The sequence below is a fragment of the Lissotriton helveticus genome, chromosome 7, assembly GCF_964261635.1.
Source record: "Lissotriton helveticus chromosome 7, aLisHel1.1, whole genome shotgun sequence".
Classification (NCBI taxonomy): Eukaryota; Metazoa; Chordata; class Amphibia; order Caudata; family Salamandridae; genus Lissotriton; species Lissotriton helveticus.
This window is the reverse complement of record NC_136068.1, coordinates 1,259,438,523-1,259,456,422: the sequence shown is the minus strand read 5'-3', so window position 1 is coordinate 1,259,456,422 and position 17,900 is coordinate 1,259,438,523. Positions and strand designations below refer to the sequence as shown.

General features: G+C 47.7%; 1 protein-coding gene across 8 annotated transcripts in view; it reads left to right on the top strand.

Moving 5' to 3' along the window:
- Nucleotides 1-17,900, top strand: part of SPATA20 (spermatogenesis associated 20) — a 2,403,479-nt gene that overhangs the window by 1,109,389 nt on the left and 1,276,190 nt on the right. For all 8 annotated transcript variants that reach the window (XM_078654432.1, XM_078654437.1, XM_078654433.1 and 5 more), the window contains one exon: nt 16,905-16,979. In XM_078654432.1, the coding sequence (XP_078510558.1) occupies nt 16,905-16,979 (75 nt within the window). The remainder of the gene's footprint in view (nt 1-16,904; nt 16,980-17,900) is intronic.

The window sequence follows — 17,900 nt, the reverse complement described above, 5'->3', positions numbered from 1 at the left end:
CATCCGATACACCTGCTTGTTTGATCGGCCATCCTCGACCGGATTCGGTCATTTCTCAGGCGGCGCAGCAAAAGTCCAAGAATCCTTCTGCTCCCATCTCAACGCCACCTGACAAGGAGGGAAGAAGGCTTGACGCCATTGGGAAGAAATTTTCTGCAAACGCAGCAGCATCCATTAAAGCAGCAAATTCCTTAGCTATCCTGGCTCGATATGACAGGCAGATGTGGTCGGAGCTCTCGGAATATCTTGAGCTGATCCCGGAGGATCATCAGATGGATGTACGCAGAATTGTGCAGGAAGGTGAAAGGGCGGCCTCAGAGATTATTGATTGCGCCCTAGACATTTCTAATACCAACTTTCGACAACTGGCTGGAGCAATTGTCCTTAGACGTCAAGGTTGGCTCAAGGCTACCACCTTTAGACCTGAGGTCCAAACCAAGATCTTGGACATGTCTTTCGATGGTGAGTCCTTGTTTGGAAAGCACATTGATGACGCTTTATTGGCTATTAAAACCGATACCGACACAGCGAAATCTCTGGGAACCCTGCAATACAAGAGGGGGTCCTTTAGAGGTGCAAGAGGTCGTGGTTACTCCTCCAGAGGAAATTATTCAAACCAACAAAATCGACAATATCAATCATCCTACAACAAATCATACTATCAATCTTCTAACAGGCAGCCTGCTTCTGGTTCTTTCTCTCGGCAGGGAGGACAACGGCGCTCAGGTAATCAAAGAAGAGATTCTAACAAGCGCCAATGAGCTTTGCCGGATGTCGGCCACTCCTCTTTCCCTTCCCGTGGGCGCCAAGATTTCCGCCTTTTACCATCAATGGAGGAAAATAACTTCAGATCAGTGGGTCCTGGATTTGGTCAGCAAGGGACACACTTTGGAGTTTTTACAAAAACCTCTCACAACGCCGCCCAGGGGTCCCCCTCCCCCTCGTCTGCGCTTACTCTTCAAAGAAGCCTTAAAGATGCTACACAAGAATGCAATAGAACTAGTCCATCCTTCTCAGAAAGGGCTGGGCTTTTATTCACGTTTCTTCCTTGTGGAGAAAAATTCAGAAGAGTGGCGTCCAATATTGGACCTGCGCAAACTCAACAAATATCTAAAGAAACAGAGTTTCCGCATGGTCACGTTGAAGGACATTCTGAATTGTCTGAACGAAGGAGACTTTCTGGCTTCTCTGGATATGCAAGACGCATATTTTCACATCCCTATTCACCCCAACCACCGCAAATTCCTAAGATTTCAAGTGGCCGGCGTCCATTTCCAATTCAAAGTCCTCCCATTCGGCCTCAAATCGGCCCCCAGAATCTTCACGAAATGTCTAGCCCCAGTGGCTGCAATGTTGAGGTCCCTGGGACTCCAGGTGTTCCCATACCTCGACGATTGGCTGTTAAAGGGTCCCACCAGTCATTCGACCATGGAGGCAGTCAACAAAACACTTTCACTGTTCTCGAACCTAGGATTGACCCTCAATTCTCAAAAATCTCAGCTCCACCCTCAACAACGACTAACTTTTCTGGGTGCAGTCTTGGACACATGCCAGTGCAAGGCATACTTGACACAGGAGCGTCAAAACAAGCTCGTCAAACTGGCAAAACAAATATCCGCAAAAAAGTCACTTTCAGTGCGGATGTATGCTTCCCTTCTGGGGATGTGTTCAGCTGCGATCAATCTCATTCCTATGGCAAGACTCAGAATGAGACCGTTGCAGGAAGAATTGCTTCGTCAGTGGAAACAGGTCGAAGGATCATTCGACGACCGCATCAAAGTCACGGTCAAAATGAAACAGGCTCTTCTCTGGTGGTCGAAGACACACAACTTGTCGCAGGGTCTCACCTTCCTCCAAGAGATTCCGGACTACACTCTGACTACGGATGCGTCCATGGAAGGTTGGGGAGGTCACCTTCAGGACCTTCAGATCCAGGGAAGATGGTCTCATCAGTACCAACAGATGCACATCAACATATTGGAACTCAGGGCCATTTTTCTTTCCCTGCAAGCTTTCCTACCGAGGATCGTGAATTCGTCAGTCCTGGTGCGCACGGACAATACCACCAGCATGTTCTACATAAACAAACAGGGAGGAACGAAATCTCTTACCCTGTCACTGCAAGCTCAGGAAATGTGGGAATGGGCCTTACAGCACAACATATCCCTCAAAGCAGAGCATGTTCAAGGGATTCGAAACTCTCTAGCAGACAGTCTCAGCAGAACCTTTGTGGACTGTCACGAATGGGAACTCGAACAACATCAAGTAGACACAGTCTTTCGCCTTTGGGGGAGACCAACGCTGGATTTGTTTGCCACGCAGCAAAACAGCAAGTGCCTGTTTTATGCCAGCAGGTTCCCAGGACGGGGGTCAAGAGGAAACGCCCTCCTCATGAGATGGACCGGAATGTTTGCGTACGCTTATCCTCCGATTCCGCTCATTCCGAAAGTCCTGCAAAAGATGAAGAGGGAACACTGCACTCTCATTCTCATTGCTCCACGTTGGCCGAGACAATATTGGTTTCAAGAGCTTCTCCTGCTGTCTCAACAGCCTCCGTTTCGGCTCAAACCGACTATGTCGATGCTGACAAGAGAGGACGGTCAGATTCAACATCCAGATCCTCAATCGCTGCACTTGCACGCTTGGCTCCTGATTTCCTAGAGTTCAAAGACCTAAACATTCCCTCGGAATGCAGGAAAATATTGTCGCAAGCACGTGCACAAAGTACCATCAAAACATACCGTTTCAAGTGGAAGAGGTTTTGTTCATGGTGTGGAGATAATGATGTTCATCCGCTGCAGGCTCCTCCTGAAGCCATCCTTCCATACCTGCTTTCTCTGGCTAAATCAGGTCTAGCTTTTTCTTCCATTAAAGTACATTTGGCAGCAATCTCCAGATTCAGGAAGCACTCCAACAAACCATCCTTATGTTCTTCCTCCTTGATCAAACAATTCCTTAAAGGTCTCTTCAGAGTTTTTCCTCCAGTTCGTCCTCCTCCTCCGGAATGGGATCTTAATGTAGTCCTTTCCCAACTTCTTAAAAGGCCCTTTGAACCAATCCATAAAGCGGAACTGAAATTTCTGACTTGGAAAGTTGCAATTCTGTTGGCTCTTACTTCTGCTCGCAGAGTTAGTGAAATACAGGCGTTCACTATTACTCCACCTTTTCTGCAGTTCTCTAAGGACTTTGTTACACTTAGGACCAACCCTAAATTCATTCCTAAAGTGCCAACTCAATTCCACATTAATCAACCGGTCAAGCTTAGAACCTTTTTCCCGGATCCGAAAACTCCTGCAGAAAGGGTTTTACATTCTCTAGATGTCAAAAGATGTCTCAAATTCTATCTGCAAAAGACAAAAGACATGCGTAAATCTACACAACTGTTTGTTGCCTATGGAAGACCCACCTTCGGTCAAGCTGTCACAAAAGCAACTATTGCCAGGTGGTTGTCCTCCACAATTACCTTCTGTCACGACAAGGCCAATAGACCTTTATCAAGGAAGGTTAAAGCTCATTCCACGAGAACAGTGTCGACCTCTACGGCCCTTTTCGCTGGAGTGACTCTAGAGAACATTTGCCGAGCTGCTACTTGGAAAAGTGTGCACACTTTTACCGAACATTACTGTCTGCAGTCGGCAGTTCAAGATGACACAGCTGTTGGTGATGCAGTGCTGCAGCATCTTCTTCACTAAGGTTGGAAAGATTATATATTTTAAACTTTACATATTTATAATGCTGTCCTATCTGTTATATTCGAAGGTTTTGATGCATATGTTATGTTGGCATGTTTTGTACTCTATTACCTTCCTGGTTGTGTGGGGATTGATTTATATTTTCTTTGTCTCCCACCTTCCTCTATCGACAGACATGATGTTACTGCTTGCTATTCTGATTCAGGCATGTGAATCTATGAAAGATACCCTAATACTGGATAAGAAAACGAGTTACTTACCTGTAACTACGGTTATCCAGTATTGGTATCTTTCATAGATTCACATGCACCCACCCTCCTCCCCGGTAGGGCAGTTCTGGCTATGGATACTACTTCTCACTTGTGCTGGGAAAATCTGAGGAGAACTGCCTGAGCAGGGAAGGTTCTAGAGGGTGAGGACAGCTGATTGGCTGAGGCTAATATTTCAGGTCTTTTTACATAATGATGTAGATAGGCTGCTAAGTTTTGAGGCCTAGTTAGGCCTTTAGGCTTTTCCAGCCTACTACAAGAAATTTTAGGCACTGCTATTATATATTTTATTTACCGTGGGACTCCCGCCTCGACGACGGGGAATGATTCAGGCATGTGAATCTATGAAAGATACCAATACTGGATAACCGTAGTTACAGGTAAGTAACTCGTTTTCTTATGGGGCGTGTTAGAATTCAGCATTCAGACCCCTCTTCCTTTTATGCACAGGAGAGACCTGCTTTCACAGTAGGGTGGCTATATTCTTCATCCCAAATGCAGCTGTTGCACATGTGGAAATTAAAAGGTGTCAGCTGGTGTACTTTTACTTTTGAACAGAATTTATGAACATCCTCTTAATACTAGAAAACCTGCCACAATATCCCATTTATATGGGTCACTGGGACAAGTTTGGTCAGTGGTGTGAGTCGGAAGGGCTCTACCCATTTATTAGACCTGGCATCTTTGGTGTGGTTTTCCCTGACTTTTTGCCTCTGCCTTCTGTATTTTTGACACTGTGCTGGATTTCGTTTTGCTGGTTTAGATGCTTTGGGCACTTAGCCACTGCTGATCAGTGCCAAAGTGCAAGTGCTCCCTGGTGGTGTCTCAGGCCTGCCACCGCAGTGCCTGTGTGCAGTTTAACTGCCATGTTGACCTGGCCAGTGTCCACACTTGCCAGGCCTCAACCTTCCCTTCCCTTTTTCTTACACATAGAACACCCCTATGGTAGGCCCAAGGTACCCCCCTAGGCAGGGTGCAGTGTATGTGAAAGGTAGAACATGTACTAGTGTGGGTAACATGTCATGATAGTGAAATACTGCCAATTTCGTATTTCACTATTGAAACGCTATCTTGCCCCATAGGACTGAATGGGGAGTGCTGGGTAACATGTTTACATGCATATCTTTTTCTTTGTTCGCCCTAAGTTGGCAGGGTATGCTCAGACGTGAGTCCCTTGCTCACTTTGCCACTGGAGTCAAGCAAGCCCGGTTGAAGACGGCTGTAATGCCAGAAACCGGTCCTGGGAAGCTTGATTCCGGTCCAGGGAAGACATGGCTTGACAGTTCGGGCTGGACTGTCCCCATGAGGCACAGGGTCAGACTGATTTGCATATGGCCATGTCTGAACTGGAGTGGCGGAGTGAGATAAAGAACGGTGATGGATTAAACCCAGATCAGTTGACTGGGGGTGAGTGTTTGTATTGTCAACGCTCCGTCCATTACCACCTTTGTTTTTTCTTTGTTCGCTCTAAGTTGGCAGGGTATGCTCAGACGTGAGTCCCTTGCTCACTTTGCCACTGGAATCAAGCAAGCCCGGCTGAAGACGGCTGTAATACCAGAAACCGGTCCTGGGAAGCTTGATTCCGGTCCAGGGAAGACATGGCTTGGCAGTTTGGGCTGGACTGTTCCCATGAGGCACAGGGTCAGACTAATTTGGATATGGCCATGTCTGAACTGGGGTGGCGGAGTGAGCTAAAGAACGGTGATGGATTAAACCCAGATCAGTTGACTGGGGGTGAGTGTTTGTATTGTCAACGCTCCGTCCATTACCACCTTTGGTTTTTCTTTGTTTGCCCTAAGTTGGCAGTGTATGCTCAGACGTGAGTCCCTTGCTCACTTTGCCACTGGAGTCAAGCAAGCCCAGCTGAAGACGGCTGTAATGCCAGAAACCAGTCCTGGGAAGCTTGATTCCGGTCTAGGGAAGACATGGCTTGGCAGTTCGGGCTGGACTGTTCCCATGAGGCACAGGGTCAGACTGATTTGCATATGGCCATGTCTGAACTGGGGTGGCAGAGTGAGCTAAAGAACGGTGATGGATTAAACCCAGATCAGTTGACTGGGGGTGAGTGTTTGTACTGTCAACGCTCCGTCCATTACCACCTTTCGGGTTTTTTTTTTTTACATGCATATCTTCCCATAGAAGCAAGATGGAAATTTGAAATCTGGTATCACTGAACTCAGATTTTAGTAACACATCTTTTAGGGAGGATGGTTTTTAAATTCAGTGTTTGGAAATAGCACTTTTAGAAAGTGTCTATTTTCTTGTTCAACCTTTCTGTGTGTCTCTGCCTGTTTGTGAATTGACTGTCTGGTTTGGGAGTGACAGGGGCTGGGGTGGCTCCATGAGGCTGGGCGAGTCAGCACTAGGCTGAATATACCTATTTGCATTTGGAGTGGTGGGAGGAGTAGCACCTGGACCTGAATAGGGCTGTGTCTGCCTTTCACAATGCTGACTCCACCCCCTGCGGTGTGTCTGATGGCCCTGAACCACACTCACAAAGGAAGAAGATGTGCACTGGCAGAGATCACTCAGAACTGGTTTGGACTGGGTCCAGGACCCCTCACACGTGAAGAACAAAGACTTTTCTGTTATAAATATCAGAGCTGAAACCCCTGAACTTTAGACGAGGTAACTTTGTGATCAAGAAGGAATCCCTGCCAAAGAGAACAGCTGAAGAAGACTTAGAAGTGCTGCCCTTGCTGTGTGTCTGGGGTTGACCTGCAGTTTGCTGTTTCTGCTAAGGAAAGGACTAAGGGACTTTTTTCTGCTGTGTGCTGTGTCCCCCTGCTTGAAGAGGAACTGTGTTGTGTTCTTTGTACCTCTGAAGTGAAAATGTCTCCAAGGGCCTGAGGAGAGCTGGCCTCCTGTTATAGAAACTCAGGGATACAAAAGTTTCTAAAGATCTTGAAGCAGTATAGCTGTGTGCCCCAGGACGCCACTGGTGCCCTCCGTGAAGCACGCCTTGCCTGCACGTCTTTCTGCTCCCAGGATCACCGAGAGTACTGTGTGTTTCACCACCGCCGCCCCGTCACTGGAGGGAAGCACAGAGGGCCTGTATTTCACTGCCGCTGGCCCCGATCTCCAAGAGAGCTGTGTGCCTGTATTTCACTGCCACTGCTCAAGTCGACTGCCCGAGGCCGGGTTTGCCGAAGGAGGAGCTGCATCAGAGACAGAGCGGTTAGGGAGGGTTGCCTAGCAACCAGGGCCCCAAGCGAAGGAGACTAACCGCAACCCCCAGGTAAGACTCAGATCGAAGTCCAGATTCTCAGCGTGTCACTGCCCTGGGGGTGGGTTGCAGAACGAAGGGGGGCTTCTGACGGCAGCGTCTGAAATGAGCGGGATCGGCTGTCCCGGGGGCTTGAGCTACGCCTCCCTCCTCTGTTGGAAAGCATTTGAGAGGCATAGTTGTGATAAGATACTACTCACGGAGCCCGCAGCCAGTCAGGGGAAGTTCATTGATAAAAAGAATTGCACAGAGGATAATGGTACTGTGCTGGTGCTGAGGCGAACAGTAGTTGTGATATTGCATTTTGATTACCAAGAGAGATACAGCCCATGCACACGTTTTTCTTTTTAACGAAAAGTAAGAGGGCATGTAAATGTTCGGAAAGATTATGGAGAAAGAACTTTGATCCCATAAAGAAAATTACTTATAAACTGGCCTTAAAGACCCATTACACCAAAGTGCAAGAGGGGAAAAAAAAATTTGACCTCAAAAATTGAACAAGCTGGTAACAGAAGCCTGGAATTGTTCAACATTGTGAAGGCCTTCTCCTCTCCGAACATAATCAAGCCCCCTTTCACTCCCAGAGATGAATGAACAAGCCATATATGGCACAGTATTTCTATAATAAAATTAAAAATATTCAGGATGCTTTCGGAGCCGGGCCTCAAGTTGGTGATGGCATTTTAGCCCCACCCTTTCCCACCTACTCCAGCTCAGATAAGACGCTCTTGGAGTTCCCCCCTAGTTCCATGACTACGTCTCTTACAATAATGCAAGCACTGAAATCTGGCTCCCCCTTGGATTCTTGCCTGGCCAGAGTGCTGGCCTCTATTGTGGACGTGATCAATCCAGCAGTGAACCTGGTCCTGAATTTGTCTCTATCTGAGGGCTTGATGCCTGAATGTTGGAAACACGGACGAATCTTGCCACTTCTCAAAAAACCTTCAGCAGACCCCTCTATAGTCAGCAACTACAGGCCAATAATGTTGCTGCCATACTTCTCCAAGGCTTTGGAGAAGTATGTGACCACTGTTCACTGATTTTATTGAGTCTACCCATGCACTGCACCCCAGCCAATCTGGGTTCAGATCTAATTATAGTACGGCGACGACGTTACTGGAAGTCTCTGACACCATTAAAACCACTCTGGACAGAGGTGGGAAAGCGGTATTGATACTGCTGGACCTTTTGGCGGCTTTTGATACCGTGCCCCACGATCGACTTTTGCACAGGCTTCAGGACTGTGGTATCGGGGGAACGGTCCTCAAGTGGTTCGCGTCCTTTCTCGAAAGCCACCAACAAACCATATGATCCCCCCCCCTTTCACCGCCCCCTTTCCCTCCTATGAGGTTTGGAGTGCCACAAGGCTCAGTCCTGAGCCCAACTTTGTTCAATGTGTAAATGGCACCCTTGGCACTGCTGGCAGAGCAACATGGGGTTAAAGTCATATCTTACGCCGACGACACACAGCTATTGTTACCTATGAGAAAAAATGCGGTGTTGAGAGGAGATGATAGCAACAATTGCCTGTCCAAGGTGTTCTTCTGGTTCAGGCAAAACCAACTGTTGTGTAATTCCGATAAGTCCAAAATTATTTGCTTCAGCCATAGTCCTGGCGTGGAATGGCGTAATTGGTGGTCTCAGAGCATGTCCCCCCCACCTGTCCAGTTACCACCGTAAACAATCTTGGGGTAAAAATGGATGTGGACATGTCCATGAAGGCGCAAGTTCAATCGGTGGCCGCCACCTGTTTCGGACTACTGAAAATGATGAGGAACTTTCTCCCTTACCTCTCAGTTCCCCATAGTAAAACAGTGGTCCAAGCTTTGATAACATCTAGGCTTGACTACGCCAACGTTCTGTATCTATGCCTCCCTGACTACCTACTTGATCGTTTACAGAAGGTACAGAATGCAGCAGCAAGGGCCGTCTGGTTGCCTGACCTTAGAACTCCTATGACGCCTCTCTTGATATCCCTGCATTGGTTCCCAGTGCGGAAAAGGGTGTCTTTAAGGCCCTGGTACTAGTCTTCAAAGCCTTTCATAATGTTGGAGCCCCCTACATTAGGAACAGAATCCAGCCATATGCTCCTATCAGAACCTGGCGATCCTGAACTCAGAAGCTGTCGGTCGTGCAAAAATGTGCACGTTCTCGGTTGGGCAGACGCTCTTTCAAGGTGACCGCTACTAAGCTGTAGAGTAGCCTGCCACCTCTACTGGGACAGGAACAAGTTCTCCTCAGCTTTAGAAGAAAGTTGAAAACATGGTTGTTTCAATGAGAATGGAGTCACCCGTAGCAGCTCCTAACTGTTCTGTCAACAGGGTTAAATTAGCGCTAGGATACTCTCAGGAGTAGCTGTGCGCTTTACAAAAACCCCTATAACATCACATAACTTAACCCTGAAACTAAACTGTTTCCGTGTTCAGCTCCAGTTGGGAAGAACATTTGCAACACCTCTGCGAAGTGTTGAAGGCTCTGCAAAGGGCAGGCCTCACTATCAAGGCCAGTAAGTGCCTGACAGGACAGAGATCTGTGGTGTACTTGGGACACCAGGTAGTGAGCGGCCAGGTGGCGCTCCTCCAAGTGAAGATTGATTCCGTTCTGGCTTGGGAGCCTCCCCAAGATCCAGACAGAGGTGAGAGCCTTTTTAGGACTCACCTGGTATTATCGCCAATTTGTCAAGGGATATGGCACCATTGTAGCTCTCTTCACAGAGCTCGCTTCAAGGAAGCAGCCCAGAAAGGTGATCTGGACAGATGCCTGCCAGACCGCGTTTGATGCCCTGAAAGGTGCCATGTGCACGGCACCCGTGCTCAAGGCGCCTGATTTTTCCAAAGAGTTTGTGGTGTTGACAGATGCTTCAGAGCATGGAGTGGGAGCAGTACTCTCACAAGTGAACGATGAAGGATTGGACCAACTCGTAGCTTTCATTAGTAGGAGGCTACTTCCCAGGGAGCAGAGGTGGAGTGCAATTGATAGGGAAGCTTTTGCTGTGGTCTGGGCACTGAAGAAGCTAAGGCCCTACTTGGTGGTACTCACTTCCGGGTTCAGACAGACCACAGGCCCCTCAGATGGTTAATGCAGAGGTGGGGTGAGAACCCAAAACTGTTGAGGTGGTCCATCTCCCTACAGGGAATAGACTTTACGATGAAACACCGCCCTGGTACTGAACATGCCAATGCTAATTATCTGTCCAGGTTCTTCTGCCATAGTGATGAGAACTTCCAAGAGGGTGGGTAGTTCTCCACACTTTCCAGCTGGAGGGGACACGTGTTAGACCTGGCATCTTTGGCGTGGTTTCACCTGACTTTTTGCCTCTACCTCCTGTATTATTAGGTCTCGCCTACGCAGCCCGCATGCTCTGCATAGGAAAAGACATTTAGAAATAGATTCAGTTTTGCAGGCAAAAACGTGCAGGCATTGCATTGCTTTCAATGGCCACGCGTGCACGTTTGGCTATTCCCTTGCGGGAGCGAGCTTTTAAACCATCTGTTTGTAATTAACAGGTGGTTCCTGCTCGCTCCCGCAAGGGAAACAGGCGCAAGCCTCCTCCCCCTGCTTAACAAATGCCATGCCCAGCTTTCACTTTCACAATGTCGGCCGTTCATTTCTTTTGGCCTGCACAACTCGCCTTACTCCGCTTGTTTTTATTCTTCGCTCATGGTCTAACAGTATAACATCTCAGAATAACTTAAATAATTGTGCTACCACGTCTTGGCAGAAAAAACCCACAATGTTATGGTTTCAGTAAGGGGCGAGCCGAAGGACAACATTTAGAGGTTCCAACCCCACAGTGAATGCGTGTGAAATGTAAACAAATGTGCTTGTTGTAGAATCAGCCAAAATGTAAGATGGGGCACTCGCAGCACCATACCTCAGCACTCGTCAATGAGTGGAATAACACAACTACACTCACAACTGGGTATGGGGCGCATTCTACTTCAAAGTTCAAACATATTTGAGTAAATGGTTTTGAAAAGTGTACACCTACATAGAGCGCGTTGTAAGCCTCTCATTATGCACACCACACGCAAAAGTTTTTTTTTTTTTTAAATCTGATCTAATGCATCATTAAGGTATTCCCAAATATTCATTTTTAAGAGACATGTGACCTCCTCCAAGCCTGTGCTATCTGCAATGACTTACGTCTGGCACACAGTGCATACAGTATTGATAGAGAACTGTAACAAACACACTCATGCCCCCTTTGGAACAAACAAGGCAATTTTAACAGGAAGCTCAGAGCTGAGTTGGGTAGCTTTTGACTCTGGAGGTTGTAAAGACTTTGACTCATTTAATAACACACGTCATTTGCAAATCTTTGCAAAAATAAAAGTGACCTGTTAACCTCGGAAACATCAAAATGGAAATCGGTGATCAATTGTAACATTTCGCATTGAGTTACCATTTGTATTGAAATGTGCTATGCTTTGGCCAAGAAAAGCCGTTTGGGCGGCATTTTTGCCCACTCTCTCAGAACCATGGCTGCTTTAATTGCTCTCCCCAGAGCTTTTCTGTAGTGGACATCTACCGGGTGGCTGTGTGGTTATCCTTAAATATTTTTGCTAAACATTACTGCCTCACAGCCCATGCATACAGTCACAAATACTTTGCTTGGCTTTGTACTATGATTTCCTTGATTAATCAGCATACGATTCCACTTTGCTTTGGGACTCATTCATAAATTGAAAAATCTGCGGGAATCAGAAGAAAAAGTTACTTATTTTCAGTAGTGATTTATTTGTCAGATACAGTGTCTTCCTTCAGATTCTTCACCACCTTCTCTTCTTTCTTGTGAGTCACTGGTGCGCACTGTTTATCACTTTTTGAACTTCAATGTGGTCACAACCTGTGAAAGCGGTGGAGGCTGCATACTTCAACCTGGTGAGCTACTGCAGGGGAAAAAATGTCGGATCTAGTCTGTACCTAGAGGACATTTGTATAGTATTCACCAGAAATATTGCTAAAGATGGCAAGCAACTTATTTGTCAGTTATTATTTTTCCCTCGTCTCTCGCATTCCTGCCTTGTAGCCCCGTTTTGTGGAGAAACGCATAATAGCATTAATGTCCGTGGTAAGGTCCCACTACCTCACTTGTTGCACAGGGCCCACAGCTGCTCTGGTATTGTATGCTTCTAATGCCAACCCCTTACCTAAATGGAAAACTCACTTCATATTGTTTTTTTGTTTTGTTATTGTTTTTATTTGCATTTTCAACCAAACAATAGCACCACTGACAAATACAGGTGGTTAACCTCTAATCCGAGCACTCCCCCCCACCCTCCATCCACAGGTGCAATATCATAAGCATCAATTCCACAAGATTTAACCTGGTTTTACCAGGCACAGTTTCGTCCCCCACCATTATCTCCCAACAGTTCTCCATATCTGGCTCAACCCCACGACCCCCTTCCATGTGGGCCCAACCCTCCTCCCTCCGGACTCCAGGTGCATCAATCTGGCCCCAAACCCCCATCAAGACCGTGGTAGCTCCTCCATTTACCCCACACCCTACGGAATTTTCGGGGGCAGCCTCTAGCTTTGTACGTTACTCGTTCGGCCGCCATGTACATATCCATCCCCCTTCTCCATTCCCCCACCAGGGGAGGCGCCGGTGCCCCCCACATTCACGTCCACATCTAAGACAGCAGGAGTCAGCCGCTCAACCCATGCGGTGCAGCCTGGCTCTATCGTAATATACCCTATGTAGTATCTTATATTGTATGAGTCACAATCGGGACTTAATCGCAACTTCTCTGGGATGCATCAAGGTGGCCTCCCAGTCCACCGTGTCCATCTCACCCAAGTCCTGTTCCCACGTTGTTCTCAGTTTCTCCAATCTATCAGGTGTGTTATTATTCAGGGTCTTATACGTCAGGGATACCAGTTTATTGGGAACTTGTTCTTGCAATAGACAACCCTCCAGTGGTGCATATTCTGGCAATGTAGTGGCAAGCGCAGTCTCAGCCTGCCATGCATGTCTCAATTGTGCGTATTTGAGAAACTGGGTACGTCGTAGGCCATACTCCGCCGTCAGAGACCCATAAGGTTTGAATTCCCCTTTCGCTACTAGGTCCCCAGCACGGAAATCCCGATATCGTCCCAACCCCTAAACCCTGTGAGTTTGTAGAGCTCCTTTAGCCATGTACAGGTCCATATCGGTGTCTGCTTGGTGGGTCTATGTCACCACCCCATCATCTTTGTCGCCCTGTCCCAGACCTCTATGGTTATCTCCGTGGCCGGAAGTAATACCCTCCTCCCAGTCCCCCCATATAAGTAGTGAAGACAAGTGTGGCGCGCCATAGTGTCCCTTTCCAGCCTATACGTCGGGTGATCCACAGGTGCATGTAACCAGTCATTTATCGGTGCCAGATGTTCTGCCCAGTAAAAGGCTTCAATATCTGGTAACAAAATCCCCCCATTGTACTGATTTCTCTGTAGCGTGTCTAGGGCTATTCTTGGCTGTTTCCCTAACCATAGTAGAGAGCAGAGTTCCGCATGTATCGCCTTGAACATTTGTCTAGGGAGGGGGAAGTACTCATTTTGCAACACATATAGGAAGCGGGGGGAGTGTGATCAGCTTACACATAGCTGCCCGGCCTAGGATCGTAAGAGGGAGGTCCTTCCATCGAAGAGCATTCTCTGTAAAATTCGGAATCACCCGTTGGATGTTTTTTTGATAGGAGGCATGTCGGTCCGTGGTCAGGTAAATTCCCAGGTACGTGAATCCCGCCTGGGTGACCTGAAGGGCAGCGGGCAGTGGGGGACACTCCTCCTCTCCACGGGGGCTATACAGAATCGGTTTGTGCCAGTTCATTGTGTACCCCGAGAAGGAGCCATATCTACCCAAGAGTTTAAACAATGCAGGGACTGTGGTGGCTGGATGGGCCATGTACAGAAGGATATCATCCGTATACAGCGAAATTTTCTCCTCCTGCATGTCGGCCTGTGAAATATGAAATGCCCGTATCTCGTCCGTCTGCCGGACCTCACATGCCACCACTTCAATAGTGAGGGCGAATAGGAGTGGGGATAGGGGGCATCCCTGTCGAGTCCCCCGCCGGATAGGGAAGTCTTCAGACAGGATCCCGTTCACCTTCACCCGTGCCCTAGGATCTGCATAAAGTAGTCCCACCCATTTCCTAAAGTTGGGGCCTATACCAAATGTAATCATCGCCGCCTCCAAGAAGGGCCAGTGCAAAGCGTTGAATGCTTTTTCAGCGTCCAAAGAGAGGAACATATGTGGCTTCTCCCGTCCCCTGACCTCCATCAGCTAGTTATGCGTCCTGCGGGAATTCTGCCTAGTCACTCTGTCCGGCAGGAATCCCGTTTGGTCTTGATGGACCAAGCTCGAAATCACCTTACGCAGGCGAAGGGCCAAAATCGTCGCCAAGAGCTTAGCCTCCCCAATTAGGAGGGAAATCGGCCTATAGGACGCACATTCCTCTGGGGGTTTGCCTTGTTTATATATAGGTACGATCGTGGCCATCCACAGGTCTAACGGGAAAAGACCTTCCTGGGTCGCGTCTTTAAAGAGTGTCTGGAGGTAGGACGTCAACAGATCCACACCTTTTTTAAAGAACTCTGCCGGAAGTCCGTTCGGACCCGGCGATTTCCCTGGTCGGAGCCTGGATATTGCTTCTCTGATTTCCACGGTTATGTCAGTTTCAAGGGACTCCTTGTCCTTGTCCGTTAAGGCCGAGGTTTGGACAGCAGACCGATATTCCATAATTTCCTCCGGCCCACCCAACTCACTGGCTCTATAAAAGTCCTGAAAGTAAGAAGCAAACGTCTTAACGATCTGGGCATCATCCCTCTGTAGCTGCCCACGGCTATCCAACAGCTCCTCAATCCACCTGGCATTCCTTTACCTACGGCTCAGCCAGGCCAGCAGTTTCCCAGACTTATCACCAATGCTGTATACCCTGTGTAGAGTCGCAAGCGCCTGAGCCCTGGCTTTGTTCGTCGCTAGGTCTTTATAGTGTTGTTGTGTATCCTGAAGGCGCCGTAGCACCTGGGGATCGCGTCCCGACACATACTTCCGTTCTAAGGCAAGTATCTGGGTTTCCAGGATATTAAGCTCCTCCTGGTCTTTCCGTTTTCCCCAGGAAAGACGATTCTGAGCCCAGTCACGGAGTACAGGCTTATAGGCTTCCCATACGATCATTCCGGACTGCACCGAGCCCACGTTTTCGGCAAAGTACACCTTTGTGTCAGCTCCAAGGCCCTGTACTATCTAAGCGTTCTGTAAATCCCATGTTGTCAGCCTCCAACCCCCACCGTTGCCCCGAGGCCAAAAGGGGCGAATGGTCCGAGAGACCCCATGCCAGGTATTCTGCCTCGTCGTCTGACCCGAGTACATGTCTAGGGAGGAAGACATAATCGAGTCTGGAGTGTACCCTGTGTGCCCCGGAGTAATATGAGTAGCTTCTGGTGGTTGGGTGTAAACGTCGCCATACGTCTGTCAGACCCAGTGTGTTCATAGCCCTGGCCAAGAGGAGCCATCCCCACAGGTCCCTGAGCGGTCCATGGGGGTAGACATAACGTCATTAAAGTCCCCACCTATGATGTGTAACGTGTCCGCGTATCCATCAGGACTCCGGCCAGTGCGGAGAGAGTCCTTGCTTGGAGTCTCGGAGGGCATAGACCGATACTATCGTAACTCTTCGTCATCCCCATGTTCCCGATACCCCCACATAAGTCCCCTGGGGATCCGTTCAGGTCACCACAGAGGGCGGTGATTTCTTAGTCAGGAATGCCACCCCCGGGAGCCCGTCGTGTACCCTGCATGTGCCAACACCTTATCCGCTCCCCGTGCCAGAAACCCTCACTTCGTTCCTTTAAGGTGGGTCTCCTGGAGGAGGACCACATCTGGTTGCAACCTTTTAATATGTGCTCTAAGACCAGTCCTCTCTTAATTTTGTCTCCTAAACCGTTCACATACACTCAGTTCATATTGTTAATCTTCTCATCAAATGTCCCATTAAACCTGGCTCCTATCTTTTTAGAGTTGCTGCTGTTGGAGACTGTAAACACGACTAGTCATTTGCAAGAACTGGTTTGTAAAAGCTGTTTTGTAGAAGCAGTTGTAAGCACCCAGCGTTAAATTGCATGATGACATGATCAACCCTGTGTTTCACAGCCATCCTCCAAAACCCCTAGGTGGGGACTGTAGGTGCATTTGCTGATCTTGGACCGCTTTTGGTTTGAGTTTCATGTAAATCCATGAAATTAGGGCCTGAGTGCACTGTGTTGGGACATTACTTTGCCAGCAGGAGCTCAATATTCCCTTGGAACAGAGCTCCTTTCCGAAGCCAGAACTGTATGTACGTCAGAGAATAAAACTTTGTTAAAGTAGATTCATGAAAAGTGTTCCAACAATGTTTCCACGCTGCCCTAAAGCATTCCATATTCATGAATCCTTTGTTTATAACTTTGATGATAAAAGTTTGATACAAGGAAGTAAACTATGCATTCTAGATAAATAGCCTTTATGGGATGTTTGCACTCTTGACAGTCTGACTGAGATAGCCAACCAGCGTCATTGCCATAAACTAACTATTTCCATGTAACTGCTCTACAGTGTAGTGTTACAAGCTCTAATAAGTGAGCCAGCACATGTGACTCTGGTGTCCGTTATTTAATCATTACCTATTATTGTAACTTTTTTATTTATTGCTACAGTAAAAGAAACCATGATTTTCTGTGTTTGAACAGATTACTGGCGAAGAATTATTTGCAGATGTGGCCATGGACATCCTAAACTACGTCTCCAGGGACATGACTAATGAGGTAAGCCATCATTGTAGTTTCCCCTTTTGGTGCTGTAACACCACATGAGGCATTTCTAAAAAAGACTTAAGATGTTTGTTGATGTCTTGATAGCCCATATAGAGCCCACTTCTCCTTTGAAATATTGCCGACAGAGGTAAAATGAAATGCCTCAATCTTTTCTGTCCCAGATTGACATCCAGCAGAACTTTGGGGGTCTTGTCACTAGTGGCCAAAAGTGCTCTGAAATGGGCTTTTCAAAACATTGACTATGAAAATGAGGTGTTTTTTCAGATGTATATTTCTAACCACAGATACCTCCCCTCGTGAATTTCACCAGGCTTGGTTCATAAAACTCAAAAACAGTGCTCCTGCTCACTGGTAGATGTCACTTTACGACTCCCCCTCCCCATCGACTCCGTTGTACGCGACTCTGCTCGTCAGTTCCGGAGTCTAAGGGCCACCCATTAGCCCTAATGTCAGTTTCCTTCTCTCCGTACCTTCAGATGCAGATCCGGAGCTCCGCTTATTCCATCAATTTGTAAAAACATTTTCTCCAAATTTTGTAGTGTGCCCCTTGCCCTTACCATGTCATTTTAGGAAGTGACATGTCCCTTACATGTCACTTCCTAGAATGACAATGTTTTAACCTTGTATGGACAATGAAAGCCCCCAAGGAGGTGTGCATCTGGTCCCTGGACACATGACTCCAAGGCCTCCTATTGTTGTGCCCGGATGAATCCAGAGGCCATCCAAAAACATGAAGTGAAGCTCTACATGGTGAAGCACCAAAAGGTTCTGCACCATTCCCACTCCAACTCGAGATCAGACTTGCTCCCACTCCTGAAGTTGTTCTGAAGCAAATCTTCTTCCTGGTCAAAGACTTTAGGTACGTCAAAGAAGAAACCTAAGAATTCCACAGGGAATTTGCCTCACCGTACA